Here is a 23,694-nt window from a genome sequence, read left to right as displayed (position 1 = left end):
ATTCATGTATTATGTAATATGAATATTAACTATAAATACCATGAAATATAAACATATAGTATGTTATAGAAATATTAAATAGAATATATTTATGTATTATACAATATAAATATTAACTATGAATATATTGTACATATTATATTTATATGAAGAGAAATATAAATAGACCACATAACTATATATTCTATATAATAGAAATGGAAATATTAGTTCATACAAATACAGTTATATAAAGAGAATAAATATGAAACAGAAACTTACATATGTTATATAAATATGGAAAGGAAACGTGCATATTATATAATATGAATATTAAATATAAATATATTTGTGTATAACATATTTTGTTTATATAAAGATAAATGACATAAATATAACACATATTTATGTAAGATAAATATAAATATTATGAAATGTAAATATATAAATATCATTAAATATAATACAAAATAATATAAATATTGGAAATAATAAAGCATTTAACACAGTGACAATCACATAGGATGCTCTCAATGCATACTTATTTAGTTCATATTTCAGTAGTCCAGGGAAGAGATAATAAAGTCCCAAAAGTGAAGACGGCCTTGTGAGTGGGGAGAAGGGCATGAATGCCAGAAATGGCTTGGAAGAAGAATCAGCGAGACTCGGCAACTGATGGAATATCGGGAAAAAGGGAAGAGCTGGAGACACCTCTGAAGTTAACCAATACAGTGGTGGCACTGAACAGAACTGGGTGATTTGGAGCGAGGAGAGAGATCTGCTTAGGACATACCAAGTCAGAGATGTTTTTAGGACATCTAGGGAGAGATGTCTGGAGGACATCTGGTGATGCCATTTTGAAAATATAATCAAAGAGACACAAAAACAGAAAATGATGAGGGAGAGTAGGAAGAGAGGAGGAGGAGGTGGTGGTGGTGGTGGGAACTGGTCCAGGCTGATGTAGGAGAGCTTCCAGGGGCTCTGTTCACATCCCAGTCAGTCCTTCTTAACTGAGAAATTGGAGACAGAGACTACGTGATTTGTACTGCATTTGACTGTGGTCAAGGGCAGAGGAAGAATCATAATTTGGCGTCCTACTCTGAGCAGGGAGCGTGTCTTCTCATGAGTGTTATTTATTCTTTCTTTCTGTGAGGAGTTGGGATGTGAATGCAACTTAAAAGCAGACTGGAACTACTTGAGCAAATAATGAAAATGTTCTCAGCAACAGACGCCTTTCAGCCTTTGAATAATATCTAACCATGCATGATAAGCACTGAGATAAACCAGTCTTGAAAAGGTTTTTTTCCCCCCTTCACTCCCCCTGCCCTGAGTTCTGAACTTGGAGAGATCTGAAAGGTTTTATATCATGGGGATTTGAGGCCAAACTGTGTCAACCCCCTCACTCCCCAACAAAAAACAGTTTCTCTAGCTACCCTTGTAGCGCATTATTAAAACATTATGATGGGGCAGCAAAGTGGCTCAGTGGATAGAAACAGGAGATTCTGGGTTCAAATTTGGCCTTTGACATTTCCTACCTCGGTGACTCTGGGCAAGTGACTCAGTCCCCATTGCTTAGCCTTTACCACTTTTCTGCCTTACAACCAATATACAATATTGATTCTAAGATGGAAGATAAAGGTTTAAAAAAATGATGGAAAAATTGCTGTGATTTTATGAACCATCATTTTAATTAGGGTAACTAACCATGTAGCTGATGGATTATTATGGTACAGTATGCCTACATTTCATTGTCATTCAGCAAGTGTGATTCTTTTTTAAAAAGTATAGATTTCTGATTTCATTGGCATAGAGAATTTTGAGTTTGGAAACTGTGGGTGTGACACCATGATCCTATGAATTGTGTCAACTAATACAAATCATTGACTGACTTGTTTAAATACACTACTTTTATTAATTTTTTTTACATATTCATATGAGATTTTTAAAATTTTGTTTATTTATTTGTTTAGAATGTTTTCTCCATGGTTTTAAGATTCATGTTCTTTTCCTTCCCCTCTCCGGGAGCTGACAAGCAATTCCGCTGGGTTATACATGTATCATTAATGACATTACTTTTAAATTAAATATATTTAAAGGGTTTTTTTGTGACACACAGTATATTAGAAGACAGGACCTGAATCCAGATAGTCCTGACTTCAAGGCCAGTCTTCTATCTACTATACCAGTTGCTTCTCATAATTCTGTGTGGAATACATAAAATGGGATGTGGAGGTGGAGGGGAGGGAGACTTCAGGAGAAGCCACCAAGCATAATAATGGTGATAATTATTATAGTAACATATTACATGGCACTTCATTGTTTAACGTAAAGCATTTTGCAAATCTTAAAATGTTATGCTAATGCCAGCTATTATTGTTGTTACTTTTTAAAAGCACTTTCACACGTAATTAGCTCATTTCATCCTCATGATAACACTGTGAAACAAGCAAGAAAGCTATTATTATCCTTTTCTGACAGATGAAGAAAATGAGGGAACAGATTCATTAAATGACAGATGCCAAATTAATGGCAGGTATAAGACGAAGTGGAAGTTGGAAGAAGGGACCATTATAGGTTTTTGAAAAGCAAAATAATTGTGTGAGAGAAAACTTCTTTTGAAAGTTTGTACGTAGGATGGAAAGATATTCTATACTAGCTGGGAACTAGGATGCAGTTGTATTTGTCCCAAGTTTGAGGGCACAATCTTTTGGGCTATGGATTTTTCTGGGAAAATAGAGGAAAAATCATTATCAGACAATAGTAGACCCTGATGGTAGAGTGGATATGGGAAGATGGTAGGATCATAGCTGCCAAAACGGAAAGGACCTCGAAAGGCATATAAGTCAGATTCCTTCATTTTTCAGATGAGAACACTAAGATTAGGGAGGTAAGTAAATAATAATGGCTTCTGACTCCAAAACCAATATTTTATTCCCACCAATTTTTTTCCACCAACTCCAAAGAAGAAAATGCTACAGTTTTAGATTTAGGGGAAATCAAGTTGTGTCTTTAAAGGTAGTGGAGAAATTATTTTAATCTTTGTGTATGCTCAGACATACGCTGTACACATTCATGTGTATACGCACATATATGTCACACCCCCCCTCCCCCCTTTCCTTGCTGAGCAGCTGTGGTGGTTTTAACTGCTTAAAAACTAGCTTAATTTCCAGTTGGAAATGCTGGGCCATTGGGCCCACCAAACAACCTGGTGGCTTTGATTGTAAAAATTGCCAGATGGTATTTATGCTTTTAGAGTGAGGGTTGAGGTAGATATTAAAGTAATGTGTTCCCTTGATTATAAGCCTTTGATGGGCCATTGTTTGACCCTATATTCTCCTGGGTCCTATTAGAAAGGCAGATAAAAAAAATCTGGTCGAGGAGATAGAAAAGGTCCCAAAGCTCAGCATAGGCTAGAGGGAATTGGCAGCTCTTGATGGTTTTATTATTAGGCCAAGATAGGTGTGAATGGATAACTCAGTACTTTTTAAGAGTGTTTTCTGGACTTTCCTTTCCTGGAAGGACTAGAGCCTTCATGACCCAGAGGTAAACAAATAGATCTACAAGGTTGTAAGTTCCTTGTGAGCAAGGACTGTGCCTTAGTCATATCCATATCCCGTAGAGTGTGGATATTCTATATTATTTATAATAATATTTTATATTATAGATCAATAAATATTTAATGAATGCAAGTACTTGGCCTTGATTCTGGAGACTCTTTCCCTAGGCAGTCTCTAAAGCAGACTTCCCATACTTGAATTTCTAGGACTCTGGAATAGAATGCAGAATAAATACCAGTGTGGTCATCCATAGCATTTCAAGTTTATAACACTTTAGCCTCTTTGAAAAAAAATACATACACATAAAAAAACAAAATGTCAGTTATCATTGGAATTTCCAATTTAGTCAGGAAATTCTGCCCTTAATACTCTCTCACAACTCATTGGCTCCCCAGAGTGTTTCATGTGAAGATCTAGGGACAGAAATTGGCTCCGAATGTTCTGTGAGAAAACAAAATCACACTCTCTCTTGTTTTATTTTTTAAACAAACACAGATGCTGATATGTGAGTGCTGGCAAGATATCCTTATTTGCTAGGGACTTTCATCTCCTCGGGCTTCCAGCCAGGTTAGGCATGTCTCAAACATGCTCCCTCTTCAAATTCATTCCTTCTCTTTGTGCCTTCCCCACTGAAAATTGCTAACGATCTGCAAATGTCAGGATCACCTGGTTTGTGAAGTGATGCGATGGGGTGGGGGGAGTGCCGGCAGCTGGAGGAGAGGGGCAAGGCCGCAAAGGGGCCCTCCAGCTGCTTCTTAAAATACCCAGAGTCCTTAGGGGAAGGCACCGATAGTGTTAGCAGACCCACCTAGACACAAGCCGGTGCTGGTCGAGAAGACGGTGGCCTTTTGCCCCCCACCTGAGCAGCACGGCCTGGGAGTTGGTGGCAAGAGAGATGAATGGTGTTAGGTTTCCCTCAAGAAAATGAAGAAAGCTAAAGTGAGAGAAAAGTAATTCCCTCAAGCTCTTGGCATGGGGTAAAAGGATTGCAATTCCAGTTAACCTTTTCAGATAAATCCAAAGCTAAACTGTTCTTAGTGGGGTAGAACCTGTTCGCTGTATCATGCTCCATCACTGGGGAAGGATCAAACTTTCCAAATCTCAATTTTAAACAAAATAGAGCATCCTGGACCCTGCCAGACTGGGCTTGTCTTCCCTTTCACCTGAGGAGTGGAAAATAAATGGTCTCACTTCCTTCTCAGTCTAGCACTCACATACCACTGTGGGCAGAAAAACCACTGACATGGTGCCATTTTGAGAATCTCTTTTCTTTGTGGCACTGAGATGACATGGTCAAAGAGGTGCTTTAAAAGACAGACTCAGACAAATGTTTGATCGTTTGATGTTGGCTTGGGAAAGTAGGGGGTCTGAAATGACTTCATGTCTGCTGGTTTGGGGGTCATAGGTGTGTTTTTGTCCTCCGGCAAACATCGGTAAGTAATGACTTATCAAAACAGATTTGTCTTGAGTCTGTCAACACTTACTGAACAGTAGTCTGGAAGAGAGTGGTAGGAAGACAGCTCGAGAAAAAAGAAACAAATTAGAGGAGATTGAGAAGCATTCGGGAGAGAGGCATAATTAAGTACAGTAAACAAGGAAGAAATAACAGCAGACTGGAAGAAGAAGAATTTGAAGTGGAGGGGCTGTTGGTTTGATAGCTTTAAAAAATGCCTTTTTTTTTACCTTCAAACACAAACACACAAACACATACACAGAGCAAAATCTTATCATGGTAATCATTTGTGGTGAATAGGCCTGGGAGGATTGAATGAAATTTTTCTTGGTATCAGATTTTTTTTTTTTTGTTAATGGGCTCTTGTTTATCAAATATTAACTGCCCACTTTCTCATTGTCCTTTGCTAAATTAAAAAACAACAACATACCCTTACTTTTTATCTTGGAGCAGATAGTAAGCATTGGTTCCAAGGTTGAAGAGCAGTAAGGACCAGGCAAATGGGGAGTTAAGGGACTTGCCCAAGGGCAGTCACATAGCTCAGAAGTGTCTGAGGCCATATTTGAACCCAGGACCTGGCTTTCAATCCACTGAGTCACCTAGCTGCCCTTGCCCTTTACTGGTTTTAAAAAGAGGACTTTAATTTTTATGAAGACTTATAAAAACACTTAAGGTCTTTTTTTTTCTCCATCATCCATGGACAATTTTCCTCATTTTGTGATTTCAGTATGTAACTTGAGGAAGAAATAGAATTGTATAATTTTGTGCTGGCCTCAAAGCCAGGAAGGCTTGGGTTCAAATACTGCCTTCTTTCACACACTGACTCTGTGAGACCAACTTCTCAGTTCATGAAGAAGCTCTTAAAGACCAAACATTTCAGAGAAGATCTTACTTGAATTGGCCAAAGGGTTTTCCTATGAAATCACAGGCTTCTCTGCCTGGAATAAGATGCCCCTTGAGGCTAAGTCCATCACCTCTAATCTTTTCATCATTGTTCAGTCTTCCAAACATCAGTGCCAGTGCTCTATCCACAACTGTAGAGCAGAATTTTCTTATTAATTATATATAGGGGCAGCTGGGTAGCTCAGTGGATTGAGAGCCAGGCCTAGAGATGGGAGGTCCTGGGTAAAATCCGGCCTCAGACACTTCTCAGCTGTGTGACCCTGGGCAAGTCATGTGACCTCCATTGCCCACCCTTACCACTCTTCCATCTAGGAGCCAAATACACAGAAGTTAAGGGTTTAAAAAAAATTATATATAATGAAATTTCTACCTTTCTGATCTGTCCTATTGTGATTCCTTCTTGCCTTTTTTTTTCCAATTTAAATGAACTACTTTAAAAATTTAAATTTATTTGTTGGTAACATTTAAAATATTAAGATACTTTGTCAACTCCCTCCCTCCTCTTCTCCCATTAGAGAAGGAATCATTTAAAATTTTTTGGTAATTCTATCCCAACTCTCCCCCTTTCCTCCTACCTTCCTTCCCAGTCTCATGATTTTACAGATGAATACACTGAGACCTTAGGAAGGGAAATGACTTTCTTGATATTAGCCATCTAGTTATTAGGAAATAGAATTGAGGTCTCCTGATTTCTAGGCCAAAATTCTTAACATAAAACCATGTCTCATATTTAAAAGTGATTATTTTTTGAAATTTAAGAATCGATGTGCTGTTTTGTTCTTTCAGCGTGGTAATGTAGGAGTAGATTATATAGACTCAAGCTCAAATATAGACTCAAGCTTCTATACTAGAATGGATGCGTGATTAGATCCATGAGGATCTACTTTCTCCCATCATCTTCTCTCCCAACAGTAAAAATTGCAACCCATCCTTGCCTTCTTCTGTGTGTTTTTTTATACATCTGTTTCCATATATTTTCCATAGATGAACTATCTAACCCAAAAGAGGTTTTCCTGAGTCTTTTAATATTTCATGGATACTAGTGCAATATCCTTTGTTCTTGCCATATGACTGGTCTAGCTCCTTTTCTAGTCACATATATCCTGTCCTTTTTATTCTGACTTAAATAAGATGAGCATTTTCATATGCATTATTCAGAAGAGGTCTATATGTATAACTGAGAAATTCCATTAGGTAGTAATAATAAAAAACTCACATTTATACAGTCATGTTGCATGCAAGCCATTGTTGGCAATCTTCTGTAGCCTACTTAAATCCAGCTTGCATTTTAATCATTACCTTTTGGGTCATCCCAAGCTTGATTCTTTGAAGATCCTGGTATTCTGTGTTTTGTAGCTATATTGCATTACTGAAAGAATACTGGTGATGAAAAGATGAGCTTTTTGTTTCAGGAACAGCTTGGGATCATTGAAAATGGTGAATGATTTTCTAAATGCAATCCAGCCCACCGTTCTCTTATTCAATGACGATATCCATTTAGTCTCTCTCTAGTATATATCCAAGATACAGCTAATGTCAGTGGACAATGCAACCATGCTTTGTAACATGCGTTCTTGATCCATTTTGTTTTTCCTATGTGGATTGTTCAGTGGCTTCTTTTGAGCTGACATGGATCTTACTGAGGAGAGGCCAGTTAGCATTGTAGGGGTTGGTACTCCAAGGGCCATGTTTCTCACAAACAGAAGTGTCTGGAGAAACTTGAGGAGGGCATATTCTCTCCATGGGCACTCTTTTCAGGATGTCCTCTGTGACACCTTTAGTGAGCATCTAAATCTCCCTTAATAGTGACAACCAAAAAGTGACTACACAAAATTTTCTCTGTGGTTGTCTCTTTCAAGAAGTCTTGAATGATATTAACATAAGCCATAGGAGTGTCCCTCTCTTTGTAGGGGTGAATTTAAGTTTCATTCAGTCATATCAAATGTTTTTTTTGTAATTAAAACCAAAATATATTGCAGGATGATGAATTCTCTGTGACTATGAAAATGTAGTTTGTTTTGGGAAATCATCTAAAGAAGCCTGCCTGTTCCTTTCTCATATTTTGATCAAATAGTCTCTTGATATGTGTCTAAATCATTCTCATGAAGATTTATAAAGATGAGAAGATGGGTACTTAGGCCAGGTTATTGATATCTTCTTAACCAATTTTTTTTCCTCTTTGGTAATCATACCATTTTTAATTTAGTATTTTTACTAGTATTTTTAATTCTTTCATTATCTTTCATACTTTAGCATACCTTCAGAATTAATCCCTTGGTTCTTTTAAAATCACATCACTACTTGCATACTCTTCTATACACCTTTGATCAGGCCCAGATGGTCTTCTTGGCTTCATTTTCCCAAGTTCTATTTGTAGTTCTTTGCTTAGCACCTTGGGAACTGAAATGTTAGTCTAACTGTGTGGGCTCCTCTGTGATTTATGATGAGAAGAGATTATTGTAGAAATGCTGGCAAATCTGTTCTAATTTGTATTTATTTGTTATCCTTCTTCCAGAGTTATCTATATTCTCTGGGTGGAACATCTGTACAAGTTAGAACTTAAATGAAATCATTTTTTTGTAGTCTCTTATACCCACCCTACTGGAATTTTTTGTTGCTTTATGAAATGTTTGTGTTCATAATCTTCATTGGTCTTTCTTCATAATGATTTTTAAATTGTACCCTAAAAACATTTTTTAACTTAGTCTCCATGTCTGTCTCTTATACCAATAGCTTTTCTACTGAGATGGATTTTAGGGTATTATTTTTCTTTTTATGTTAGCTTTTACATGGTTAAAGTTCTTGAAGAAATGATGATAATCTGAGAAGTGTAAAAATAAAAAGCGACTTGCCAAAATTGTAAAAATAAAAAGTAAATGAATGACTGTAAAAATAATAGGTAAAGAACTGATTATTGGTTATAAACCACTTTTAGATACTCTGCTTACTGTCCTAAAAAGTATCTTCAGTTTATATCAGTGAAGTGAAGCTCATAAATGAACTTCTCTTTAGGGCCAGGTGCAGGGATGCTAAAGAGACTCTTGTTATAGAAAAATAAACTATTTATTGAAAATATATAAGGATAAAAAGGATTTCTAACTCTAAGGGATTCTAACTCCACCCAAATAAAACTCCCTGGTTCTGCAAGGAACTGCTTCTTCTGTATCTACAGTCTACACTGATCCTTCCTGATCTTACTAACCCAAAGTTTTACTATTCTAAATAAACTAATGCTAATTATCCTTATAATTCTTTACTTTGCCTTCAAGTTATAAAATTAACAAAGGCTAGCTGGTTGAGTCTTAACAAGAATCAGGTTAGGACTCTGAGCCTTAGCAGACTCAGAACCCAAACCAAAGACCAGGTCTTCCTTTGGTCTTTTCAGAGTTGAAACAATCAATAAAAATAGTAATAGATAGTCACCAGTGTTTCCCAAGTTGGGAAAGGAAAACACTAAGCTCCTTCAGGTGTTTCTCTCCTTTCCTTCTACTTCAGACAGGAGAGTCTCTGTCAGTGACTGCCAATTGCCAGAAAGCAACTGCCACTGCCATACCCAGAAAGAGTAACTGTCACAGAAAAACCATTACAACTGTCAACATTTGAAATTGACACTCTCAGCTCTGCTTCAAACTCCAATTCTTTCTCAAACCAGCTTCTTCACTTCTTATTTCTAAACTAATACAACAATACCTAATTTCTAATATCATCCTTATGGAAGTCAGTTATTTTTACTTTTACTCATTTTTAATGTAGATTGCCTAAGTAGGTCAGATTGGTATTGTTTTCATTGCATTCAAGGGGTTTCCTCATCTTTATATTGTCTTGTAATTGGTGTCAATTTTTGTTATTGGTAAAACTAGTCATTGATCTAACTGCACACAAATAGATGCTCATTTTAATAACTAGCTTTTCCTGTCAGTGTATCAGTTTCTTAAAAAAAGAACAGTTTCCATGCTAGTAACTCTTGATCCTATAGATAATATAATGAAAAAATATTCATACATACAGATGTGAGGCCTCTGACTTTCAGCCTCTTTTATTTAATTGTAAACCACTGGATCACATTAGGGAAGAGGCCTGAATCTATGAATTCATTGGAATTCCCTATAGCAATGGAGGTTGGAACTTGTCTACAACTGATTGCCTTAGGGAATTTTGTTTAATAATGAAACATTAAATGATTTGTCAGGGGTCACACAGTCAGTAGGTGGGACTTGAACCCATATTTCCCAGGCTTTGAGGTTAGTTGTCTATCTGCTCATGCCATGCTGAATATTGTGAACCATACCAAAAAAAATTTTTCTCTAACATGTAAAAATAATTTTTAATAATAATATTTCATTTCACCCAATATTTGACATTCGGTTTTTAAAAAATTTTGAGTTCCAAATTCTCTCCTACTTCCCCTCCTCCTGGAGACAGTAAGCAATTTGCTATAGATTTTACATGTGCAATCATGGAAAACATTTTTTCATATTAGTCATTTTGGGGAAGAGATCTCAAACAAAAAAAAAGTAGAAAAAGAAATATAGTATATTTCAGTCTGCATTCAGACTTCATCAGTTCTTCTTTCTGACATTTTTCATCATGAGTCTCTGGAATTATTGCTGAGAATCACTAGGCCATTCATAGTTGTTCATCAAAAAATATTGCTGCCACTGTGTACAGTGGTCTTTTGGTTCTGCTAACTTCATTTTGCATCAGTTCATGTAACTTCTTTCAGATTTTTCTGACATCATTCTACTTCTCATTTCTTATAGCACAGTATTTTGTCACAATCATATGCCACAACTTGTTCAATCATTCCCCATGGAAAACACCTCAATTTCCAATTCTTTGCTATCACAAAAAGAGCTGCTATAAATATTTTTGTACAATTAGGTTCTTTTCTAAAAAAAAATCTCTTTGGGATATAGTTCTATTAGTGGTATTGATGGATTAAAGGAGATGCACAGTTAAAAACAATTTTTTAACATGAGTTTTTTTAAAGTTTTAAGTTCTAGATTCCTTCCTTCTTATTCTCCACATCCCAACCATCTCCCTTCCCTGAGATAGTAAGCAAACTGATATAGATTTTTCCATGTGCAATTGTGTAAAACATTTTTCCATATTTTTAAAAATTGTTAATTTTTAAATTTTAATTTAATTAAAATAAATTTAAAATTAAAACTTTTTTCCATATTAGTCATTCTGACATTAGTCCACATTAGTCATTCTCAAGGAGAAAAAAAAAGAAGAAAATAAAATATAATACGTTTTGGTTCACATTTAGACTTTATCAGTTATTTCCTCGAGGGCAGATGGCATTTTTTCTTCATGAATCTCTGGAATTGTCTTGGATTATTGTATTGCTGAGCATAACCAAGACATTCATATCCATCCAAAAATACTGCTCAAATCAGTGAAATCACCAAGATGTAATATATGCATTGACTTCTTTTTGGAGAATGTTATCAAGTTCTTTGTAGAAATTCCTTGCTTTTTCATCTTCAGGAAAGATTGGTGCATAAATTATGATTATCTTCATGGCGGTCTTTCTATCTGTTCCATATGAGTGTTTTAAGGCAAAGTATCCAAATGTATCATGGAATTGCCTTTGGGTATATGATGAAACCAATTTCCATTAACACCTTCATCTTACTGAGGATAGAGAGCCTATGAGCCATCCTACAGTGGTCTACAATGAATTGTAATTTCTTTGTCTTCTGATTTCACATAGAATGCCAATGGTTCTATTCCTCTAGTAGTTTATTATCCTGTTGGCCTTTGGACAACAGTTGCATACTTAGAGCATGAAAGGTGATTAAATGAATATTTATCGATGTAAGCTGTATTTCACAGCACCCTATGCCTACTTACCATTTGGTAGCTGTCACTGTCAGAGTTGTCACGGGTCACATGCTACTGACATCTATTCATTTTGTATTTATTTTGGGGTTCTCATGAACAAAGAATTCTTTATGTAATGTTAAACTTGCTGGTGATTATACTCTCTGTATCAGTTGGGTTGATTGTCAGATGGCAAGCACAATCTGTCACTGGGGCCATATACAAGAAGAAAGATGCCACATTAAAAAAAAAAACATTCTGAAGGCAAGTGACAATATATATGTTTTAAATTAGAAGGAATCACAGGAATAATCTATTTTAATTTCCATCAAAATTTTTTATTTTAATTTTTTAAACCCTTATCTTCTAGCTTAGAATTAATACTAAATATTTGGTCCAAGGCAGAAGAGTGGTCAGGGCTGGGCAGTTGGGATTAAATGACTTGTCCAGGGTTGCAATAGTGAGGAAATGTTTGAGGCCATATTTGAACCCAAGACCACCCATCTCCAGCCCTAGCTCTCTATCTGCTGAGCCATCCAGTCTTCTCTTTTACAGATGAAGGGACTGCAGCCTAGAAAGGTTGTGAGTGGCCAAACATTCTAGTGTATTTAGTAGTATAGCCAGGACTTCCCATCCTCCTGTGGTCTCCAAGATCTCCTGTGGACCCAGTAACAATTGGTGTTTTCCCTATAATGGTTACTTGGATCTTCCCCTGCTCCTACAGTTCATCCCCTAGAAGCTTGCCCAGGTGGTTCTACACTATTTTGAAGGGCAGATTCCCCAGGTGGTTGCAGCCCTATGCTCCTAAGGAGTCAACAGGAATAATAACAACAACAACAACAATAATAATAATAATAATAATAATAATAATTCCCAAACGCTGGGATCTTAGACATATCCCACTAGTTCACATGGCAATTTTGAGTGTGAGAAGCTAATCTTCTCCTGACGAAGTTGCATTTCAGCTGGTGGGAGTAATAGCTGAATAAGCAAGAAAACTTTTTGATTTTTAAACCCGTTTAGACTTTGAAGCTGACCCAAGGAAGAGCCTTACAGGAGACTTGTGGGCTGTAGCTAAAGCTGGTATATTGTCCCCCAGTCCAAGCCTGGAACATCTAGTTCTCCAGAGTGCCTTGACTTAGGGAAGAGGGTAGATATTCAGCAGCTCAGATATGGCCACTGAAGAAGGTTAAGAACTAATTAAAATAGCTGGAAGAGTTTGGCAAGGAGAGAAATACCCTTCTTTGGCAAGGAACTGGGTGATGGCATTTTGGAGAGTGATATTCCCTTCCATTTGAATGAATGGGATAGTGCCATTATTATGGAAACAAAATCTAAAGCAATGAAAGCAAAAGAAAAAATGAGGAGGAGGGGAAAAGGGTTACCTTGAGACACACAAACTGAACTAGAAGCCTTCGAGTTTAGAGCCTCATTGTGTCTGAGTCTTACAATAACCTTTGTTCTTGGCTGGGAATAGAGTGTTGGGGTGGGAAAGTAGAGAGGGATGAGTTGTCTCTCATCAGCAGCCATAGATCTTGGAGAATGAAAGAATGAGTAAAAAGATTAAGAGCTCCTTGCTTCCCTTAGGTGTGTCTTGTTTCAGTATTTTGACAAACATTTCTGGAACTGACTTTGTTTATTTGAGTCAGACCTACGTTTTTTCATGCCAACTTATTTTTTTTTTTTGTAAGTCTCACGGGTTGAAAAGTATAAGGCATTCATTCCAGATGTGAAAGTTTTCCCTAAATAGTTCATGCATAAAGTCTAGGTGCAACACTTACGCAATGATGAGCATCCCAGGAGGAAATATGATGGTGGTTTGACCTATTTTTTTTTCATCATGTTCAATTTATTATTGCTTGATACATTTCTAAAGCCCCATTTCTTCCAAGGCTATGAAGGTCTTGTTTTGAATTTTATCTTGACAGTATCCCCCTGGTGCAATGGTGTCAGACACCATTTATCCCCATGCTACAGAGTAGAAAATGGATATTGAGAGAGGTGACTTGAGTGAAGTCATATTAAATCACTATTTGGTCACTGATAGACTGAGACTTGATCCCAAATTAAGGCCCATTTCTTATTTTTGCTGTCCTTCTTCCTCTTCCTTTCTCCTTTTCAAAGTATTTCTACCCCACCAAGCAGGGAGTATAGCATCCATTCATGATTTGATCCCTGTCCTGAACAGTTTGGAGGCTTCCTCCTTTTCTGTTCTTCCCCTTTCCCTTCTTTCTCTCTTGTTTCTTCTTTTTGAAGTCTTTTTACCCAACTAGGCTAGGCATTCATGATTCGATCCCAGTATTGAGCAGATTAGAGGCTTCAATCTGCCCCCTGTTTCTGAGCTGGATTAGCTCACCCCTTCATAGGAATTCTTGTGGCTGGTGGCTCGCTGAATTTCACTCTATTTGTGCTGCATTAGTTCAGTCACTCAATAATCTTTAGTTCTTCTGAAACTTAGAGCTTGTAAACTGAAGTGATTCACGAGGCTCAGAGAATACAGGCTTGTGTCACCATTCCTGGCCAGTACTTATTTCCACAGGGCTTTTTCTCCCAAGTGTAATGCAGGATTTATGCAAGATCTCTTGCATTTGCAAAATTACCCTAGGCAATCCTGTCAGTTAGGAGAATGGAACTCTGGCTTGGCAGGTGCTAGTCCCAGGAGCTGACAGTTTGGGCTGGGACTATAAAAACCCCTGCAGAACCAACCTAGGAGTTCTGATTTCCTTGACCTCACCCAGACACCCAACTACCCCTGACTTCCCTTGGGGACCCCAGGAGGTTGAAGGGAGGTTGGGTTGTAGATTGTGGGCAGGATTTAGATTAGGGTAGCCTAGCAACAGGGACATCCCCAAACCAATTCATCAACTATATCTGTCCAGCTGGTGAACCAAACAACATCAGGGCAGTGTTAAACTATCTCTGGCTGAGGGCTGGTTCCCTCAGCCTGGCCTTACCTTCTAGGTCCATAGCCAACACTTGCCACTCGCCCCTAGCAACAGTATCTCAAGAGCCCTAAACTCTCTTACCTCAGTTTTCCCTTCCATGTTAAAATAAACCCTTAGCCTGAAACTCTGAACTTCTGTAGTTATTATAACATCATCTTGGACTAAAGGGGCTGAGGAGAGGGGAGAATAGCAACCGCTTGACTCTAAAGCAGGGGTCGTCAAGGTATGGCTCTCAAGCCATATCTGGCTCTTTTGAGGGCCAGATATGGCTCTTTCTGCAGGAGCCATAAAGTCAATTTTTTTTTCAGGCGCTGTTACAGGAGCGGCACTGTAAGCACTGTACGGCTCTCACGAAATTACATTTTAAAAAATGTGGTGTTTATGGCTCTCACGGCCAAAAAGGTTGCCGACCCCTGCTCTAAAGGAAGTACTGGGCAAGCATTCATTTTATTCAGGAAGTGTGTAAGCTTCACTTCCTGTTGAGTTCTGCTTTCACTCCAGTAGGGAGGGGCCCCTCACTCTCCACCTTAAAGGAGCCTATAGGTAGCAGGGAGACCGACTGGGCATCACAGCTCAGGCTACACATCCCTGATAGTCTCAAATCACCTGCTACTGAAGTTACTGGCTCTCAGGCTCAGGTGACACACTTGTACCATCAGCTCCCCTGTTTTCAGCCACATTATCTACTTATTACACAAGCTAGGCATCTAGTAGAATTCTAATCTAAAGACATAATTATTTATTATCTATTATATATATTATACATGTAATATATATTATCTACAATTAAGCATAAAATGAGGACAGTAACAACACCCACGTCAACAAGGATGATATGAATACAAACACAAAGAGAGACCATTCCTGCCTTCAAAGAGTGCACATTTTAATAGAGGAAAACAACATGAAAAAGAGCTAAAGTGTGTGTGTGTGTGTTGAGGAAGGGCAGGAAACTCCTGCAGAAACATGGTGGCAAAGCCCAGAGACTGAAGCAAGATTTCATCAAGAATTCATCTGTGGGAGAAAGGGGCTGCAAGGATAGAGAGAGAAGGCCATTAAAACATAGTGGTAGGGGAAACCAGGTGGTTCAGTGGATAGAGAGCCAGGCCTAGAGATGGGAGGTTCTGGCTTCAAATCTGGCCTCAGATACCTCCAAACTGGGTAACTCAGGGCAAGTCATTTAATCTCCATTGCATAGCCCTTACCATTCTCCTGCCATGGAACCAATGCTTAGTATTAATTCCAAGACAGAAGGGAAGAGTTTTTTTTTTTTTTAATGGTGGCAGTGTCTGGAGAGTAAAGAATGGCTGGTCTAGGTTCTTCCTCAAAAAAGGGGGGTTCTGACCACACAGGGTTATTGTGAGGATCAAATGAGCTAATGTATTAAGATGATTAACTGAAAAGAATTATGAAAGTATTAGATGTTATTATTTAAATCCTCCAATGATTGTCTTAAGCTTTTCAATTAAATATATTCTCCACTAGAGTTCTTCCCCAGGACTGTAACCATTACAAACAATTTGCCCAGGCCTGCATAGGTTGTTTTTAAGATTGTTCTAATGTTAACCCTTAGGGTATTTATCTTTTTCTGTTGTTATCTTTTCATCTACTTTTAGCTATTATCTCAGACCACCTAGCTGCCCCAATGCTATAGTTTTAAACACTAGTATGTATGGCATGGAATAGTGGATAAAGGATTGACTTTAAAGTCAGGAAAATCAGGGTGCAAATCTTGCCTCTGACACACTGGCTGTATGTAAATCAGCTAATTTCTATGTGCTAAAGACTCTTAAGTTGGGAAGAAGATATTGGCCTGCAATGGCAAAAATTTGCCCCTATCCCTATATGTAATCACAGGTGAAATTCTACATATGGTCTCTTCTCTCAAACCTGCTACTTTACCTTTTAGGATATATCTTCTGCAAACAGGTAGTCATTTGATGTTCCTTTTTTTTCATTTTTCATTTTTATTGATATCTTTTCTTTTTATATTACCTTTATTTCTGACAATATTCCTCCCTCAGTCTTCCCCAATAAGATAACCTTTGTGACAAAAGAAAGAGAAGTAGAAAAACCAGTTCAGCAAAATTATTTGACACATTAATAATCAAGTCTGTATTCTGTTTTCCTCACTCGTGGTCCCCCATTTCTGCAAACAAGAGAGAAAGGGGTATTTTCTCTTCTCTTAATTTAGAGCTAAGCTTGGTCATTCTAGTTACACAGTTTTAGGTTTTGTTGGTTCTTTCCATTACATGGAGTTTAGGAGTCTGAATTATGTATATCTTCCTTCTTTGGCTTACTTTATTCTGCATCAGTTCATAGAAATCTTTCCATGCTTCTTTGAATTATATAATTTTTTTCCTCATGGTACAATAATATCTCATTACATTCACCTACTACAGTTTGTTTAACTGTTCTCCAACCAGTAGATATCTGCTTTATTTCTCTTTCTTTGTTCAGTTGTTGTTCTTGGTGATGCCAGTTGGGGTTTTGTTGTCAGAGATACTATAGTGGTTTGCCATTTCTTTCTCTTTTCAGTTCATTTACAGATGGGGAAACTGAGGCAAACAAGGTCAAGATCTTTCTACCATAACCAAAAAATCCTGCAATAAATATTTCAGTACACATAGGGCCTTTATTTTTGGTTAATTATCTTTTATCTATATAATTATCTATAGTACATACTATAGATCTCTTATCTATATAATTATCTATAATATATACTATTGATATTTTAATTATTACTTTCATATAATTCCAAATTGCTTTCCAGAATGATTGTATTAATTTACAGCTACACCAATAACATATTAGTATTACTATTTTTTGCACAGCCCTTCCAACATTAACAATGCCTATCCTTTTTCATCTTTGTCAATCTTTCTCATGGTATAAAGAGAAAACTCAGGGTTGTTCTGAATTGCTTTTCTTCTGTTAGCAATCTGGAACATTGTTTCATATAAGTTTTGCAATTCTTTTGTAAACTATTCATATCCTTTGACTATTTGGGCTCTTAAATATTTCTGTTAGTTCTATAGATTTGGAATATGATACCTGTGCAATTTGGTTTAAATCTTGTGACTTTGAACTAGATTTCCCTGGAGCCCACTATCTTCCTGTTGTAACGTGCTGATGTAGACAAGGGATAAATTCGGGGGGTTTCCAGGGCTAGCTCTCTTTCCTTCCTATGGTGGCTTGGAGCCGGGAACACGGGCTGTTTGAACAGGTAGATTAGCCATGGGCACATGGTTTTATTTTGTTACTTATTTATTCCTTTACTTCTAGTGATTACTAATAAACCTTATAAAAACACAATATTTTAAGTTATTATTATATATTCATTTTAATTTTTACATACCCCTATTAGAGATATTTAACCCAAAGATTCTTTTCCAAGTCAAATACTTTCCTTCTCATCCTTAGTTGATCTAATTTTGTTCATTCAAAAGCTGTTTCAATTTCCTGTGATCAGAACTCTCTCTTGTATCTTTTGTAAATCACCTCTATTCCTTGTTTGGCTAAGAATTTCTCCTTTATCCATAGCTGTGAAAAGATACATTATTTGGTTTTTTTCTGATTTTTTATGGTATGATCGTTAATATTCAGATCTACTATATATGTATTTATATATAATATATAAAATTTCCATTTTGAATTTGTCGTGATATATAATATGAATGTTGATCCAAATCTAATTTGTTAGTCTACTTTCCAGTTTTCCTAGCAATTCTTATCTAATAGAGGATTCTTTCCTAGCTGATTGATGTTTTTAAATTTGTTACACACTGGTTAATTGAGTTCACTGTTTGTGATTCTGTCTTGCCTAGTTAGTTTTATTAATCTACTTTTCTGATTTTAACCTAAGTTTTTTTGATTACTGTTTTACAATCTGGTTTGTAATCTGAAAGTGCTATTACCCCTTCCTTTGGATTATTCCCCATTATTTCCCTTGATATTCTAGATTGTGTATTCTTCCAAATGAATTTTGATTTTATTTTTTCTAACTATAAAGCATTCCTTTATTAATTTTGATGAGCATAGTACTAAATTTGTAAGTTAAGTTTTGGAAATATTGTTGTTAGCAGCTGCTAGCACTGAATTTCCCTTCAAATTCTTATTGACCCTTTATTTAAGTTCAGATTCCTTGAAGGAGTGTTTTGTAGAGGGAGAGGGAGACAGAGACAGAGACAAAGGGACAGAGAGAGAAAGGAAAGGGAAATGGAGACAGAGACAAAGATTGAGAAGAGACAGAGAGAGAAAGAAAATAAGCTATTTGCTGTGCTTTAGTATATTGACTCCCAGGCATTTTATATATTTTGTATTTATTTATTTTTCTTAAAAGAGACTTTTTTTAAATTTTAAACCCTTAACTTCTGTGTATTGACTTATAAGTGGAGGAGTGGCAAGGGTAGGCAATGGGGGTCAAGTGACTTGCCCAGGGTCACACAGCTGGGAATTTGTATTTATTTTTAATGGCATTTTCCTTTCTGTTGTTACTCCTGAATTTTGTGATTGTTATATAAAATGCTATTGATTTCGAACGTTTATTTTATAACCTGAAGCTATATATTGTATCAATTAGTTTCCTTTATGCTTCTCTGGGGTTTATTTGATGCTTTTTTATGAGTGGAAAAACTGGGAAGAAGTGTTTCCAATCTTCCTCAGTTTTCTTAAGAACTTGAGCTCATTTAGTAAAATGTTCTGATGTCAACACCAAAGTTAGTATTTCCTGTAAGACAGAAAATGGAACTAAAGTACTTTTTGCTTTCAATGTCTGCATTCTGATCAAATTTTGCTTTTTGTCAGTGTATTTTAGAAGGCTATTGTTGACCTCTCTTTTCTTTCTTTCTTCCTTTTCCTATTTCAGGAGGCTGCTGGGCATCATAACGAAAAAGGATGTGCTAAGACATATGGCTCAGATGGCAAATCAGGACCCTGAATCCATCATGTTCAATTAGGCCCCTCATACTTTTAAGGCATGTGAATATTACTTTGGAGAAAAACAAAAAAGGCTACATCATCATTTTTTTCTTTTTAAAGGAAACAGCTATATGTCACAAAACCAAAATGAAAAAACCTTACCCAGAGGGAGCAGCGTGAAACCAAACTCCAAAAGGGGTTGAGGAAGGATGAGAATTTTATTAAGTCATTGGGTAGATAGGTTAGCACTTTAACCCTCTACAAGTTCCAAACTGTGTTTCCCTAAAGTGTTTACTAACAGCTCAACTGGTACGCAGGTAAATGTAAATAGTGTGGCCTACACATAGCAAAGAAGGAAAAATAACACTAAAGGAACATATCAACCTAGAGGGCTTTGTGGGAGGCCTTCACTTAGGAACAAATGTGAAGCTTCAAATTCAAAAGCCTAGAGGAATAAGTATGTAAATCTCTATTTATTTGTAACTGAAGTTTTGTTGCTTTGTTACTGAATCATAAAAAGACATTTGTTACTTATTTTATTTTAAAAAATTAAATTTGGAGAGACTTAGAGATGTAAGTATGGAAAGAAATCTACTCATGGAAAGTCTTTTTCTCTTCTCACATATAGTTATTTTGGTCACTCAGTTGTTACATAGCCGTCACCATGGCTGAGTGTTAAAATCAAAGACATTTGTTTAGAAGAATGACTCTCTACTCTATGCAAGACTTCGATCTTAAAACTGCACTATGAAAGTTTTCTTGAGTTTGATTCTGGATCGCATTATCCTCTACAGAAAGAAATACATTCTTATTTTGAAGGCATCCAAAGCTGGTGATTTATTTGAATCCGGGTTGCATTAGCCTAATTTCTTTACTCCTGTTGATTAAATCTTCTTAAATACTACTCAGTTCAGCATGGGACAACAGAAATGTTTTTGGTGGGTTAGAAGAGTTCGTGACACCAGCATACAATGAAAACTTGCTCTAAGTTCCAAATGGGGCATATAGCATCAAAATAGGTTAGCCACTGTTAGTACCTTTTTTTAATCACAGATCTTTTTAATTACCATAGTTAAATAAAGTAAGTAAAGGTTCATAATGGAAAGCCACTCTAAGCCTGCTGAAAAAATAAAAATAAGAACAAGTCTCTAAATAAATAATAAATCCTTCCCATTCTGTTCTCTCAGGAGTGCAACATGGACCAGCAGTTTCAGTATGTTCTTTTAAACTGAGCAGTGAAATCTCATAAACATCAGTCTTGTTTCAACCTCCTGGTTCCCTTTTCCATAGGTTGGGTGTCCTTGAAATGTAAAGTAAATAGAATATACTTTTTCTTTTCCATTTAGGGCTGTAATTTGGGGAAATAAAGATTATGGTGTCTTCAGGATTAAACAATGGCACAATCATCTTAGGTGGAATTTGTCAAATTACTCCTTTTATTTTCCTTTGTGGCCTTTTCTTTTCTGGATCCGTTCCTACTCTTTTCTGACTCAGTCTTCCTGAAGAATTAGATACTTCAATTGTCCCTACTACAAACCTCTTCCCTCCCTTTGCCCTACATTCCAAGACACAGAATCTCTAATCTTGGCATTTCAGACTGATTTTAGACATAAGATTTTTCACTTTGGATGAATCCATGGCAGTGGTGTATTTTTGTGAGACAGGTAAAGACATTGACACAAATCAGTCAGTCCTGATTTTTCCCTCCACTCCCTCTCACAAAACATGGAAGACTACTTTATTATAGAAAAGCCCAGAAGATGATAAATACATTTTAAAAACTTTTTTTTGTGAAAATGGAACTCCATTTTTTGTTCTATCAATAACATTTAAGCCCTTCAACAATTGCCTTTGTTGTGAAAATTATTATGTATTAAACTTTCTTGAGGGTCCATGCTTAATGTTTTAAAATTGGGGTTTCAATCTTATAATGGACAAATTGAAGCATCTTGAAACTTGGAGGAAGAGAAGTAAGGGTAGGGATAGAAAATCCATAGCTGATTTAATTCATTCCTTGTCATCTGCATGATATTATTACCCTCCACCCTTAGACCATACCATACCCTTAATGTGAATTAGAATGAGTCATAGTATGATTTTCTGTCATCCAGAACTGCTTTTAGTTAAAGCCTTCTGGGTTTAGTTTTTAAAAGGTGCAATTCAGCAATGATAGGACATGCAAATATCATTAAGTCTACAAGATTTATTTTCATTCACAGCTCCTCAGAATAAACCCAGGATCTGAATAATTGTATTAAGTTGAATAAGGAAGAGAGAGCTTAATTACCTCTCAGTACCATTTAAATAATTTGGCTTCTCTCTGTTCCTATTTTCTTGAAAATATACATTGGTAATTTGGCTAGTGCTGAGTTGCCAGTTTGTGGGGAATCCTGGGGCTGTTTCTTGTAGACACCTAAGATATTTTAATCCCTTTAGCCTAGCAATATAAGGGAATGTATTTTTTTTAGGTTGGTGTATATTCATTTACAGGATCAAATGCTTTTAGATTTATTTGCAAGGGTAACCTGGTTCTTTTGCCTGAGTTTTATGCAATAAACACATTAGCAGTCAAGTTCCCTAGCTCAGATTTTCTTCCTGTCTTTTCCATGGTGCAATGGAGAACATACTGGATTTGGATTCAGAAGTCCTGGGTTCAAATTCTGACTCTGCTATTTGGCTACTTGTGGGACCTTAGGGAAGTCATCTCTCCTCACTGGACCTCATTTTCTTCAAACGTAAAATTAAGGGGCTGGACTAGATGATCTCTGAGGTCTCTTCCTTGATCGCTCCCACCTCCTTCCTCTGAAGCTAAAAAGTCCACTCATGGACAAACTAATGGCAAATGAAAAGAAGACAAATTATTCTCAAGTAAATGAATTCTCTGGTAATGAAGTGGTTGTGTACCATTTGACAGTGATATAAAATTTCTGAAAAAAACACTATAATCAACAAATAAGGTTATTTGACTTTCCTAGAATCAATTTTAAATTCCTCTCAGATTCCTTTTCCCATTGTTAGGTTGACCTGCAAGCATTGAAGACTATGCCAGTGGAATAGGAACTCTGGCAGATTCTTCCATGCTGGAAAAGCTAAATACAGAGATTCATCACTGCTTGGCTTGCCTCTAGGGGACTGATGAATTCTTTAGCCAAGGTAACACAGGAAAGAAAGTAGTCTCTGAAGTCCCATCAAAAGAGACATTATCAATGTATTTCAGCCTTCACACACATAAAGGCTACAAAGCTGAAAGTTTAGCATGGCTTGACCAACTTTGGGGGATGAATGATTACTTCAGAGTGTGATTTTAACATACAAATTCAGCTCACTACTTAATATCAGGGCTCTGGACTGGAAAAGGTGAGAAACCAAGTGGATGAGAAATCTTGAATCATGACCCAAGTTCAGTATTGTATTTTAATTTTGCATGAACAGTATTTTGTCAGACTCGGCTTCTAACATCTATACTAGAGGTCTAGCGAATGTACCCAACCTTGGTGAGATTAACCAGATCCCAAACTAACTGCCACTGGAATATTATTCATTTTATGTCCTGGGTATGCTGGAAATGAACCTATGGGAGAACTCTATGAGATCTATTTTCATTTGGTTTTGGAATGACAGCATAATAATGTCAGCTTAAAAAAATTGTAGCACATTGTGTAAATGTTGGCACCTTACTGAAAATTAATGTTTGGAATCTATTTTTTAAATAAAACAAATCTACTAGAACAGAGTACATCATGAATCGAATAGATGCTTTTTTTCATATCATGGTTAAGCTTTGAGTTTAAATAAAATATAGCTTCAAGATATTTAATCCAGGTAGAATTGTTTAGGGGGCAACGAGGTGACACAGTTCAAAGTGCTGGTCCTGGAGTCAGGTAGACTTATCTTTGCGAGTTCAAATCTGACCTTAGATACTTAGGTAACCCTGGAAAAGTCACTTATCCCTGTTCACCTCAGTTTCCTTGTCTATAAAATGACCTAGAGAAGGGAAATTGCAAATCATTCTAGTATCTTTGCTAAGAAAACCCTAAGTAGGGTTACACAGGGTCAGGCACAACTGAAAAAATGACCAAAGCCAAAAAAAAAAAAAGCTTTAAAATTT

The 23,694-nt window shown here is 36.6% G+C and overlaps 1 protein-coding gene across 2 annotated transcripts in view; it reads left to right on the top strand.

Annotated features, from left to right (window-relative positions):
* CLCN4 (chloride voltage-gated channel 4) overlaps nucleotides 1-21,415 on the top strand; it is a 77,357-nt gene extending 55,942 nt beyond the window's left edge. For both annotated transcript variants that reach the window (XM_044670383.1, XM_044670382.1), the window contains one exon: nucleotides 19,534-21,415. In XM_044670383.1, coding sequence (XP_044526318.1) covers nucleotides 19,534-19,624 — 91 coding nt within the window. In that variant the 3' untranslated portion in view covers nucleotides 19,625-21,415. The remainder of the gene's footprint in view (nucleotides 1-19,533) is intronic.
* Nucleotides 21,416-23,694: the final 2,279 nt, after the last annotated feature.

The sequence above is a fragment of the Gracilinanus agilis genome, chromosome 3 (assembly GCF_016433145.1).
Source record: "Gracilinanus agilis isolate LMUSP501 chromosome 3, AgileGrace, whole genome shotgun sequence".
NCBI lineage: Eukaryota > Metazoa > Chordata > Mammalia > Didelphimorphia > Didelphidae > Gracilinanus > Gracilinanus agilis.
The sequence above is the reverse complement of the archived record's forward strand: the minus strand, read 5'-3'. Positions and strand labels throughout refer to the sequence as shown.